A 14243-nucleotide genomic window follows, 5' to 3' on the forward strand; every position below is an offset into this window, starting at 1 on the left:
CTTCTGGGTTTTTAAATTGGATTTTTGGATATTGTCTCTGAAGTTTGTCGTTTGCTTTTTTTGCTATAATTTGATAATCAAGTTTCAACTGGTCATTTTTGATAGGGTGGCTTTCTTTTTGCAGTCATTTCAGATGCGAAGCAGTTTGTTGTCTGACTTGTCATGGATTTGAAAATCAAAACATCAAGTTTATAAAATCCCGAGGACTGCTGAGTTAATTGGATGTCAATGTTACAAACTGCACCCAATATTCTCTCTTTACATTTTTGCAAGGCAGAAAAAAACACAATTACGCATCTTTAAGGGCACCTTGAGTTCAATAATGCTTGTTTATTTTTTTTGCTGTGTACTCAGTAATACGCTCAGAGTAATTAATTTGCAGAATTATTTCCTCAGATTCATAATTTGGAGAATTGATCTAACAATTTGAAAGTACAATCAATGCTGGCATTATCGAAAAAAACTTAAGTTCATTTTATTATTATTATTTTAAAAAACGTTGCTGTTGATGTCTATCGGATCGATCATTGCATCAGCGATGCAGAGGAACATGAGCAAGCTCTTTCCTTAAAATTTACAGTTTTATTGAAGCAGCCACATCCACAGTACTTTATTATAATGTCTTTTACATTGGACCTCAAAAAAATGACCAGTATTCTTCAAGGCGGTCTAGAAGTAAAAAGATTTAGTACTGTATCCTCCGTTGAACTTGACTATGCTCGCTAGCAATTCTCGTTTGCTTTCATTTTCTGGAGAGTCACCTCGCTTTGGTATTTCGATTACGAGTACTTTCTTGTGTGCAAATGGAACAGGCGCGCTTGTCAAAATTGGCGCGCTATTAGTACTTTAGAATTTAATAGTGCGATTTTTGGATATCTGCTCCTTCCGGAGTTTTTGTTTCCTGGCCACATTATCACACTAATGTGGTGACGCAATTGGCGTTTTAAATTAATTGACAATTTTCATGAATAGTTTATGGTTTTAACGGTTGGGACATTGCTTTCTTGTTAATTTTGATTGATTTTTTGCCAATCTTTTTGTTATTTCTGCTGTCATATAATGCATAATGACAGGTCTCAATTGCTTCATATGCGGTATAAAATAACTTTTTTATTTAACCGAGTTAATACGTAGTTGTTTTAATTAATTTGAAATTGAATGCGTTGAAAAACAGAAACGTATTTTTGAACTTTGCACTTTTTGCTCTTTGTCGTCGACCTGATACTAAGTCTGATACTAAGACCTGATACTATTATTGACAGATCTGATATCTTATCTAAGGACGTTCAGGTTAGTTTGTTCAGTCGAAGTTTAATCTGATTCCATTTTTCTGTGATTAATAGTATTTTTCTAAATATAGACATCAACTTTCAGTCGCAATTATTGTTTGCGTTTATTTGAGTTTATGATTGTCTTGTCCAGTATTCTCACAAATGGCAAATCTCATTGGCCCTTTAATCCAGCAAAAATTATTTGCTTTAGTTGTTTTTTAAAGGATATATGAATTTTGGCAAAGTTTTAAATCTCCTCTTCTTTTGGTAGTTTACCGGGGTTGGAACATTATGTGCGAACGCACATTACGGAGCCTCCTTGTTATATTTTATGTTCAAAGTGAAGTAAAAGTGACCAATCAATTCTTTGCGATGCCTGATCTTCTATGAGAGGTCCTCAAATGACGAAAAAAACTAAATTCCAAAAAAATCTAGTTTTTTTTTGCTTGATTTTAGAGTGGTGCAATTTGTATCAAAAACAGCTGTCCTACAGTATTGAACCTAAGCTCAAATTGAATCCTCAAAAATCCTCAAAACTAAGATTATTACTGCTGTTGTCTACCCCCAAAAACCTTATCAGCAGATTCATATATTTGCTATTTGTAGATAAATTTCGCAGTCTTTGTTAGCAATTAAAGCAGCAGAAACTAACGGAAACTAGCAAAAAACTAACGTCTTCTAATAGTGCTTTTGTGTCAAAATTAGGAAATTGACTTCGTTCAAATATGTTAATTAGAATAATATTAATAAATTCGACGCAAGTTTCTTTTTTAGAAAAAGTAATAACGACTATGCAGGAGTTGTAACTTTCCTGGAGTTGTAACTTTCCTGAAAATTTCATCAAAAAAAAAGTTGGTCTCCATTTTTGTCAGCAAAATTTTGTGAAAAACGATGCATTTGAGAAACATGTTCCAACTAACACAACGTGATGATAACACGTAAATTTTTAAGTGAATTAACATCAGTAGTTTTTTTCTATTATATTTTTACCTCATTCCTAAAACAGACTTTTGAAACCAATGATAGAAGCTGATGACTTCAATTGTACATCCTGGAGCTCCAAGTGTACATCCTGAGAGAGAGAGGAGAGAGGACTCGTCAGACGAAAGAGAGAAAATCCAATTAACCATTTAAATGTTTGTTTTGAAAATTAATCTGATCTACAAAATGATGGGAGCATATAAAGACAATCTGAGCTATTATAATTTGCATAAATTCTTTATGAAACTTTTTTATTTTTAATTGCAGGTTATTTCCTGCAGCAAATCGCAAAAAGTGGAGATCAACCAATTTTCACAAAACTTTGCCTTTTGAAAATTGATATATATATACATATATATATATATATATATATATATATATATATATATATATATATATTCTTTAGTTGAAAAATAAAGAATTCAATCATTAGTTGCGGCTATGAAATTTGATAATTCCGATCTACGTAAAATACTGTTCGCACAAAAAAGGGAATATCGGTGCTTTTTGGTAATATGTTTTTGCTCGGGAATGGGTGTTGGTAGGGTTAGGGTTATGGTCTTGTATGGTGACGTCTGATAACCAGTGCGATCATATGCGATAACGTCTGAAACCAGAAAAATGCAAAAGCTTCCCCAAGGTAAGTTCTCAAACCTAAGAAACCCCAAAAAGCTGCTTTTTTGTGGATCAATAAAAAAATTTGTCGTGAGTACTTCTCATGAGTACTTCTGGATCTATCTGTTCCCCCCCCCCTAGCTTAGTGAGCATAAATTTTTTATGACCCCCAGGCGCACGTGCTATCTTCTTACATAGTAACAAGCTATATAACAACATATAATTTGTAATTGGGGGTCATAAAAAACACTGGGGGGGAACAGAATTGATCCGTACTTCTCATCACAAACTGGCACCAAAAATAGAATGTCACTTATACCATATTGATCGATAGAGTAGCAAAATTCCACCATTGATAGGATGTCAGAGTCCAGATAAGATGAGATTCTTTGATTGACAAAAAAGTGTCATTGATATCCCAAAAATTGGGAATGTCTTGGAAGAAAAATTAATTCATTGCTCAGACAAAAAAATGACTCTCAGAGGAATTGCAAACATTTGCGTAGATTTTTATCAAAAACGATGTTCTCCACCTTTAAAGTTTTAAAAATTCAACTGCTGAGTTGTTCAGATTATGCTTAGAGAGAGTTTCTGGTACAAGAGTAGGACAAAAGTCTAGTTTCCAATTTTTTTGGAGATTTAATTTTTAAATTTTACAACAATGGTTCTCGGCAATCTTGAATTGATGCGTCACGAAAATCCTGTTTTAGTTGTATTCGGTGTGCATCCATCTGTGATCAACCTAAGCACTTCAGTCTCTAACCTGGTTTGGGTCGGGGACCTCATCTATGTAAAGAATTTTTTGTTCGTTTTCTTGAGTTTTTTATTCTGAGACATAAAAACGTTGAATACATTATACTTATTAGAAAATTTTCTAATAAGTACAATGTATTCAACGTTTTTATTATTGATTGGAAGTTTTTAGCAGGTTGTCTCTGCTTTTTACTCAAATTGAAATATTTGTCCTAACAGCGCGTCGCTATTGATTGGCTATGAATTTTCTGATCTTTCATCTTACCTCATTATAAAAAAATAGAATAAATTGAGACAAAATTTCTTATTTTTGAATTAATCAGTTTTGTCTGTTTTTTTTTAGTTCTGCAACTTCAGCGTGGCATTCTGACTGACATTTGGTATCTATTCTGTTCCAGTAATTCGCTTTAGCCCTCAATCCCCCCCCCCCCCCCCACACACACACACACACACACTTATTGCTCATATAACAAATAATCCCCTCAATTACCTTAAATATACCATAATTGGCGGGCTATAATGGGGAAAGACCTTCGGTTAAATCGTCTTTGTGAGCATATAACTTCTACACCACCAGCCGCACGTGTTTTTTTTATGTAAAATAGCGATCTGTATAAGAATACATTTTTTTAAATCTGGGGAACATATACGACGCTGGTGGGTTCGAAACAACATATCCAAACTTGATTCATGCACTCGGCCTTCAGGAACTACTTTGCCAAGCCACAAAGTTTTATCTGTTTTTCCCTGATGTTCGCGTGTGTTGTTAGGGTGCTTTATGAGCCTCGCAACTAGGACATAAATAGCCCAAATAACTCTAATCTTTGACTATTATCATCCTTAAATGTTCCGTGGTGGCCTAGCGCTATCTTTTTTAGCCAATGGGCTGTGAAAGATTAACCCGCTTTTTCCATTTTGTGTGCCAGTGATAAAAATTCATCCCTAACTCTATTTTCAAAGCGGTGATTTTTGTAGTTGGTTGATAAATTTGTTCCGAGTCAACAAAAAGGGTTGATACGAAGAGCTGTAATCGATAAAGTTGTGGGTCACCCCTTTGCTCATTATTTTCATTTTTGTGAAGAATTTATTGATTTTGCTCAGCTTTTGTTATAAGAGACAAACAGATAAACAACAAAGATGAAAACTATCAGCTACGTTCAGATTTGCGGTAAGTTATTTAAACTATTCTTGCGTCAGGATTTTTTTTGAAAAAAAATGTGATTAAGTCATGAACCACAGCCACTAAAAATGTGCATGAAAATCTGATATAAATTATATAAATGTGATTTACAGCTTGGTAGCTTTTCCAAATGCCAGAAATGGCCATTAATGCCATTAAAAGCTAATTGCCTAAAAAATTGTGGACGTTTAAAGAGGTCTTTCAATTTTATGGATGAATTTTAAAAGTTTTGAGCCCATCTGTATTTAAGATTTTTAGAAAGATACTTGTTGAAAAACCAGGTAGAATATTTTCATAGGATTTTAGAAAAAATGATCTTTAAGAAACTTGAACGCTCTTAACTGTTGAAATACGCTACATAAGTAGTACTTTTTGTAGGAAAGAGTAAGCACTTTCCAACAACATTCAGCGAATTCAGAACAATTATGTATCTCAACACGCTCACAAATATCGGCAGTCTTGTTTCGTGTTGTCAGACAACAAATGATTTATTAACTTTAAAAAAAGAGGTTCAAAAATATGCGTTGGACATATAGTTCCAATCGGTCATCCACATTTTTGACTTAATTCGAGATAGAAAACTGTCAAAAATAACTGGTGCACGAGTTTAAAAAACACGTTAAACTCAATTCACTAAGCGAAATAAATAATGTCACATTGGAGGGCTCAAGAACCCCAACATTAACAAGATTACTAGACAAAATAAACAATACAAACAAATAATTAAAAAATAAAATAACTAAACAAATTAACTGGTACTTCAGTGCAAAAGATATGGGACCTGTCCCTATTTAGATTAGGTGACGATTAGACAAAGAAACAGAAATGGTAAAGTAAAAAGATCTGTTCAGTTGATTTAAAACAAACATTTTGAAAGTTAAACAAACCATTAGCTAACAATTGAAATCAGTAAATATGTTTTTGTTCATCTTAAAAAAAACCATTATTCAGAATATTCAGAAAATATATTACATGAATTAGAAAAAAAAGTGAATTACAGTTGAAATTTCAATTAAAATTTGTGAGAAAACGGCATTGCAGCCTGTATACTTATAATCTTTTCACTGAAAGCAATACGTATGTGCAATTGCGCCTTCTTTCAACGCTTATCTTTTGATATTTCACAATTAATTAAACTGATGATGTGGCAACACAATAGAAAAAAGACCCCAAAACTACAAAAATTTCAATAATTAGATAGTTTCTATTAAAACTAGTAGTATAAAAGCCAGAAAACCGTTACTTTAAACATAAAACAGCAATGAAAACTAAAAAATATATCACTCGAAAAAAAATCAACCACTCTCTTATCTGAAATTTAGCTAGAAGTTGACAGAAATACGATAACAACTGGCAAAACTCAAAAGCCTGTGTTCTTTTTTAGAAAAGAAATATATATTGAAGTCGTAACAACATTTAACTTTCAAATTAAGGGTACTGATAGATTGCCTTGTAGCTACTTAGAAAGGCGGCATTAGAGAGACTAATTAAAAAAAAACTAGAATATATCAACCAAAACATTCACAATAAATTTTACTGAAGCACAGTATTGAAGCCAAAATTGATAACTTTTATATACATGTGCACTGGGACTCATTTGCACGTAAAGGGATTTTTCCAAAAACTGAGCTTGAGTTTGAAATGATTTTGATCTATAATTAACGTAATAAAACATTACAGGCGAAAATATTTACCAAAAAAGAAAGTGCTGCAGTGCAATCCAAATTCTCTTTTAATGGCAAAATTCGACGGTTTGACCAAAACTAGCTTTGATTTTTCTGCTCCTGCATTAGAAAATAAAATTGTTCAAAATTTCAGCCAATTAGACCATTTGATAAAAAGAACTCACTATATCAGAAACAAACGAGTTGTTTTGAATAATTATTGAGTTAAATTATCAAAAACCGACAACATTTTAATCACAGAACACTCTCAAAGAACACGTTGGAGTTTAAGAAAATTGTGTCAGCATTTTTAGGTTTTTACTTGCGGCATTAGTAAAGAAAGTGGGTCAACCCAACATATAGTGCCATTTTTGCCGAAAAAAAAGACAACGATTGAAAAGTTTAACCAAATTTTTGTCGAAAAAGTCGGATCAAGCAGTTCAGCAACGTTCCTAAGTTTTCAAAGGTAAAAATATTAACACTACTATTTCATTTACCAATTTTGCATAATTTTTGTCAAAATTGAAGAAACTTCAGCAAAAATAGGAAAAATATGAAGAAAAGCAACGGAAATGATTCAAATGTTCATTAAAAAATAACCTCGATAACTCCATGGAAAAAACAATAATTAAAGAATATTTGATTTTTTACAACACTCTCAATCAACCCAAATTGACTAAACTGAAAAAAAGGATGTGGATAATTTAGTTCATCCCCCTCTAAACAACTTCTATGAGAACCATTACTAACATGCAAAAATGTGTTTCGCATTATTTAGAAGTGATTTTTCTGTTTAGACAAGATTTCTGTCTCACTGAGCAGAAGTTAACTCAGTTTTTTATGGAAAAGATACGTTTTGTCCATTCCTATACACGTAACAAGGAGGAGTAATTAGTTCCCAAAAAATAGGAATTTGAAAAATTTAGCTTTTTTATCAAATTTTTTGTAGATTATAAATGAAAAAAGAGACTTTATCCTTACTTTGGAATTTAATTCAAATTATATGTTTCGACTCATTTATTTCAATAGATTGTGACAAAAAAACTTATTTGATTTTAATATTTTTTGACCTCGTAGGCAAATAATAATAAGTAGAATAGGTTGATAAACAACATTTTACGTGAATAGATGAAGGTTTATATAAGCGCTTATAGTTCTTTTTTATAAATTTTTCTTCTATTTTCATTTGAATTGCCATAAATATCCTGAAATGTTTGAATTTCTTCATTGGTATACAGTTAAGAACGCAAAATTAATTTCTTCAGCAATTTGTTAAAGCTCCGACGTAATAGCGAAAAACTGCGGTTACATTGCATAAATGGCACGTATGGTAGCACAGCATTAACAGTTTTAATGTGATTGTTGTTTCAAAATCTGTTTCAAGAAATAGTTAATGAGTTTCCAGCGGTAGTTTTTCTTAGTTTCTTTTTAGACTGGTTCAATTCAAAGAAGACAAGCTCAAATAAATAAATACATAATTGGGTACCCTTCAAACATAATGTTTTTGCTTCTTGTTTAACAAAAAATATTTATAGTTCTTTCTATTGTTTTTTTTGCAAAAAAGGAGGGAGTTTTCACAAAAAATTATATTAACATCTCATTAATTTTGCACTCGGAAATTGAACCAGATTTCATTTAAAAGTTTTAGAGAAACAGATTTAATTATTAGTTTTAACTACGAATTATATTGATTTCGTACCCAAAGAAGTCCTACTTATGAGCTGCTACCACTGTAAGTAATGATGCCTGAGTTTTAAATTTTTTGGCTTTCTTTGGTGACACCGAATAACTCTTTTAAAGCGCTTAGAAAAATTTCTAGTTTTCGATTGTGCAATTGATGCAAGTGACTCAATTCCTGTTTCTGTTTTTCAATTTTCTTTTAACTAATTCTAGTAATAGTTATGATCAAACAATCAAAAATAAATGTGTCCTACTAACCTCATTTTTCAAGGCAAAATCAAATGTCGGGACAACAAAAAGAGAATAAAGCAGAATCTTCCGACATCTTACAGTTTACTTGTTTCTTGGTTGGACTGATAATCAAAATTTACAATTGAACAGAAAATGTTTTGTCTGAATTGTTGATCACTGCAATCGAATTGGAGACCTAATTAACAAAATACAATTATATATTTATTGAAAAGTTAAAGTCTTGTAATTTTTTTCAAAAAAAGGAAAATATGAACAATTTCATACTAATTTTGTCGGTTTGGAGCAGTGACAATGTACAACTTTGAAGCACGGCAACTGAAAACTAAAAACAAATAAATAAATTCGTTTCTCCAATTTTTTTTAGATGCAAAAGTTTCGAATCTGTTAGGTTCCAAATGCTGACATCAAAGGCTGAGTTACCAAAAAAAGTTATTGGAGAGGAGTTTCGAGCTTGCTATTAGATAAACGAACCAAAGAGAAAGACTTGCTTCCTAGAAAATGCTAATGAAAACTTAAAACTGAAATGAGAAAATGATTTCTGTTGCAAACAGTTTTTTGCATAATAAAGCAAATACATTTTGTCACTCATATCTGACAATTAACAATTAAATTTTGGTTTTCCAGTCTTTATCAACTTAATATTTTGCAACTAAACTTTTTTCACTCACGGGATTAATGAACATAACAAAAGCAAACAAAACAACAGCTAAAATGTGTTTTTTACCAACCAAAACGTGTACTCTTATCGATGCGGATTGGAATTTATTTACCTATAGCTAATATTGAGCGAATATTTTTTTGAAATAGTTTTTACTGAAACATATAGAAAAAATGTTGATTACTTTCTGTTAACGAAAAGTACCTGCTATTTGCTAAATTAATTTTGAAAAACTGATGAGGGCAAGGGTATCGGAGAAGGACGAGGTAAAGTGGCAACATAGCTTAACATCAAACAGCTGGCTTTATTATTCAAAAAAATCTAAGAATTAGAAAAATTAGAAAGCACTCAAATTGCACCTGAAAACTAGGCTAGGCACCTGGAAGACTAGGAGCGAAATATCAAACAACGCTCTTGAATAACTTTCCGTGAGTTGTTTTTTTATGCATAAAATCACCGTAATCATAAAAATTGCGGCAAAATTTTTGTTCGCTTAAAATACATCTGCCGATAGAAAGTGCTTGCTACAGATATTGAATACTTTTTAACTAAGAATGGGTACTTTGATTTCTAGGTCAGATTTTTAAAATATGTGGGACAACTATTTGATGTACTTTTCAAGTGACAACCGGTCTTTTTGAAATATATTTTGAATTTTAATGCTCTATATACGTGTGTGAGTGAGTGTGCGTGTGGGTGTAGATATATAAAGGGGTGGGGCGTGTGAACATATCCCAATTAGCAGCACTTCTAAATTGGTTCTGCTTCGTTCTTAATTCTCAAGTACTGCAAGCTCGTACTGAATCGGTCCATTCTATCACTTTTTGTAGGTGTGTATTATTTTCATGACATATGTCAGAGCTTGATATTGCGATACCTGAACACTGAACAATTGCAGAAGTGCCACAGACTAAATTGAACGTTAATTGCTGCCATAGTAATTGTTTAAAAAAGCTGGCTCTGTAGATTTATATTTTCCCTGCAATAAACAATTCAATTGCTGACATTGTACTGACGTTAAGCTCAGACAATGTGGTTCAAAAATAACATTATTAAATGTAGGCTTGCAAAACGGCGAAATCGCCAAAAGACACTAAAATAACAGATCAAAAACCTGTGACTTTGCGGGGACCCCAACAATTCGTCCAGTTCAAGTGTGGTCAGTTGTTTGTGTTTATGTGTACCTAAGGACGGCTAACCAAAGTGGCGCGAATCGCACCAATCATTCCATTTCTTCTCATTTTGAAATGTCGAAAGATTTCATGCCAAAAGGTAGTGATGGATAAAAAAAACACAATATTTTTGAAAGTCCAACTGTTTTTCCCGGCCTTTTCAATTTACCGTCAAACTGCTTGAAATCCTTGTTTTCAAGCACATCACAAATCGGGGGTTAATTTTTGGTCTTGTCGTGAACTATTCCTACTCCAGCACACGCGGGTCGAGTGTCATCTACTTGTAGCTAATACTAGCAGGGATAAAAGAAGAAAGGTTGCAATATGTAAAAGGTAATTCCTTCAATCGGGATGCTTTTAAGAGAATGATTTGAACAATCTTTCGTCTGCATGGACAGACAAAAGGACAATTGGTAACAACTAAGTATAGAGGTTACATACAACAAAGCAGCAGTAAAAATGATGCAACAATTAATAACGGTCAACAGTATTATTCGGATCAAATTACCCGATGAGCGGGAGCACAAATAAACTATTTGGTAAAGCGATTATCAGGTACTGAAATGGATATGAATCGCGTGTACCACGTTTCCCTCGTGATGACGGAAAATTTGCTAGACAATTTTTTAGTAAACACAATAACGAAGTTTGAATATAAATACAATGCTAATCAAGTCTAACTCAAAAAAAAATTGAGTAAAAGTAGTGGGCAATATTGAAGTTTTGGAAAAGAACTAAATAATTTGAGTATACGATGGTCATCAAGTGGGACAGAACTTCTACAGAGATTGAGTTTCTCACAATTTTAGACAACGCAACGTCTTCTATAAGTCTTCTATAAGACGTTAATTGCTTTAATGACTTCGAGACACTCGGTGATGAAAGAGATTGTTTGGTAGCTTCCGATTGAGAGAGCTGCCGGGAACTCTCGTTGTATATACACTCTTATCGGAAGGATCTTCAAGTTAGACACGGCTAACCCTCTGTGGACGACAAAGGGCTAGCCGTGGCCTCAAAGAACTCAGAGCCATTCTAACTCAATAAGCGACGCAATGATTGATTCATTGCACATGTCACAACCTGGTGCACACCCTGGCGAAACGATTTTTTCCATTGTATTTTTTCATGTTTGTTTATTCGCCAATCAGCGTGTTTTATGATCTTTAGCATAAATTAGTTCACAATTTCGACAATTTTTTTCTCTAAGTCTGTTTCTCGATTGGAAGTTTATGAATTTTCTGTTTTCTCCACGACTGGACGTTCTGTTCACTTCGTCCGTGCTCAACGACTGGGATGAAATGAGATCACTGTGGGTGATTTCTATCACATTTTGTTTGTGAATACTCAATTCAAGAACTTTTGCGATTTTTAAAGCGCGTTCAGATGAGACTGCTTACTTCAAGAGTTCTCATTGTACATCACCGATTCCTCGTATTAAGGATAAATGTGTCTCTTATGAGTATCGGTTTAAAATGATTCAATTTTCAATTTTCTGCAATATCGTTTATTGCACCGTAAAATGGGTCAATAGACACATCTTTGCCCTGTTTGCGACTCTACATTGGAAATCTTTCGAATAGTTGCCAATCTGTATCTCTTCGGATGCTTATTTTCTATCTAAATTAAACTGGTGTTCTTTTTGCATGGGTTTGCTCTCCGACACCGGACCCAAATGTCAGATGTTGCTTCCAATTGCAGGTAAAATTATGTTTAAAAACGCACTATATGTGCACTACTATATGATTGTTACGAACGCTGAGGTTTCCGTCCACGCCGTTGGCAACGATCTCCGTGTCAAGAAATTCGAAAACTAGGCAAGAGAAGAGAGAAAGAGAGAGAGAGAGAGAGAGAGAGAGAGAGAGAGAAAGAGAGAGAGAGAGAGAGAGAGAGAGAGAGAGAGAGAGAGAGAGAGAGAGCAGATTAAGGGAAGCAATCTTTTGCAGGCTCACTTTGTCATGAACAGAACTTCATAGAGTCTGATCATTATCGAATATTATTTTGAAGTGCAAAATAGTTTTACCAATTTTCCGAAACGTATGCCTTTTTTCTGTGTAAAAATGATTTTTTGCACAGATCTTACTGACTTCATTTTGTTTAATATAATAATCCCTGCCCTCAGTTGTTATTTAGTAAAAGTTTGTAGCACATAGTTGTAGAATGAAACTTTGGTTTTTTTAACCTGCCTTGCCTGAATGCTCTAAATTTACCCCGACTATCTTTTCCTTGTCACAGAAATGTTTTAAAGCTCATGCCAAAGTTGCATATCCATCAAGTTGAACTTAAATTAGTGAGCTTCTGGACACTTATGTATAGACAAGGGAACGATGTTCGAAAAAGTTTCAGTTTTTCTGGAATCATTGAAACTTTTTATTAACAAAACGCCCGACTAGCGATTAAATTGTTTTAATTTGTGTAAAACCAACCTAAATTGTAGAGTTTCTTCAAGATATGATTTAATATTTTGAAATATTTTGAAATATCGACAATCCATAGCAGCCCTTTGGATTATGAATGGAATTTAAAGTTACAACTTTTTCAAAGTGCTATTCATTGATTAGTTGGAAAAGAAAAGAAAGTTATCAAACTAATATAAGTGGGCTTGATTTGAAACTATCACAACCGAAAAATTTATCATAGCAGAGGATTATTTTAGACTATAGACTTAGGGAAAACTGAGATATCAATCCGCGATTATCGAGTTTATTTTAACAGTTTTTTTTTTGCTTCAAATTAATTGTAATAATAATAATAAAAATAATGATAATAATAATAATAATTAATTGTGGTTTCTGCGTAATCGCAGCGGAACAGCATTAGGCCTACAGTAGCCTGTTTTCAGCTGCCCTTTTTTGATTATTCCCCAGATTTCAGACTGATCTTTTTTTATGAGCAGTATTGCTCTTTTTTTGGTGACTATAGCCACTTTTTTTTGCGTCTGAAACTTTCACGTGGTACCATCATTGCAGCCAACATTGGTCAGGCTATGGTCAACCTGAAGCTATGGTTAAGTAAGAGCTAATCTTCACACAGACAGCTTCACGGTGGTAGGGGACTGAACTCTCCATCATTGGCGTGTGAATCAAACACCTTACCTCTCGGCTATCACGCCAAATTATCATGATAGAAAACGAATAGGGAAATAACTGGCTATGTTTTTGTTTTACAACCTACCAAAAAGTAATTAGATCTCCTTATTCCGTATTCTGTAGAGAAAAAATAGCTAATACTCTTCGCAGTACTAAGAAATTTTACACAACAGAAATCAAAATTATTCCTGCAGACAAAATATGAGCTGCCAGATTAATTAAAAAATATGAGCTGCCATGATTAATTAAAAATAAAATTGGCATAGAATTTCTGCACTTTCATATATGATTGCTCGATGTTATTCTGCACTGCTCAAGAACAAAAGTTAAGCTTTCAAAGTTTACAAAATTCTTGCAGAAAAAAGTATTCTCGCAAAAGATTAACGTTGGTTTTCCAATCGGCTGGTGATACCCGTCCGTTTTGTGACCGGGACTCTCTATACAAAATTTGTTCACACAGATCAATATTTTGCATCATCAATGACAAACACGCGGTAATGAGTGTTACATGATGTTTAATTGCTTGCACTGGAAATACACAGTTGGCTTATTTGTCCTTTATAATTTATATCCACTCAGATTGAATTTCAATCCCATTTTGTGTTTTCACAACTTGATTGATAAGTCGGATCAAAACCCAGACTCAAACAAATCCCAGGAGATGAATTCCCCGTCTTTCCATCCATGTAGTGCGTAATAAGCATATACAAATGCTACCTTGATTCCCCCCTTTCTACCCTTTATTCCACAGGGTTGCCTTCTGGGTAAGAAGGCTTTTAAAACCCGATCAGACGCTGGGTACGAAACATCTAGTAATCTAATTAAACCTGGTTTTATAAAGCGAGCTTCGATGTGAGAATTTTGGAACTCCGAAGTAAATTCAAATATGTCAAAAAAATAGTTTAGAGCTAAAAAAAGCGATTTGCACTCT

General features: G+C 33.3%; 1 protein-coding gene across 1 annotated transcript in view; it reads left to right on the plus strand.

The window, feature by feature from the left end:
• The first annotated feature begins 4573 nt into the window (after positions 1-4573).
• Positions 4574-14243, plus strand: part of LOC142358353 (uncharacterized) — a 32417-nt gene continuing 22747 nt past the window's right edge. The window contains exon 1 of the mRNA XM_075409765.1: positions 4574-4788. Within this exon, the coding sequence (XP_075265880.1) occupies positions 4758-4788 (31 nt within the window). The 5' untranslated portion in view covers positions 4574-4757. The remainder of the gene's footprint in view (positions 4789-14243) is intronic.

This window comes from Convolutriloba macropyga, unplaced genomic scaffold, assembly GCF_964194025.1.
Source record: "Convolutriloba macropyga unplaced genomic scaffold, txConMacr16.3 SCAFFOLD_1807, whole genome shotgun sequence".
Classification (NCBI taxonomy): domain Eukaryota; kingdom Metazoa; phylum Xenacoelomorpha; order Acoela; family Convolutidae; genus Convolutriloba; species Convolutriloba macropyga.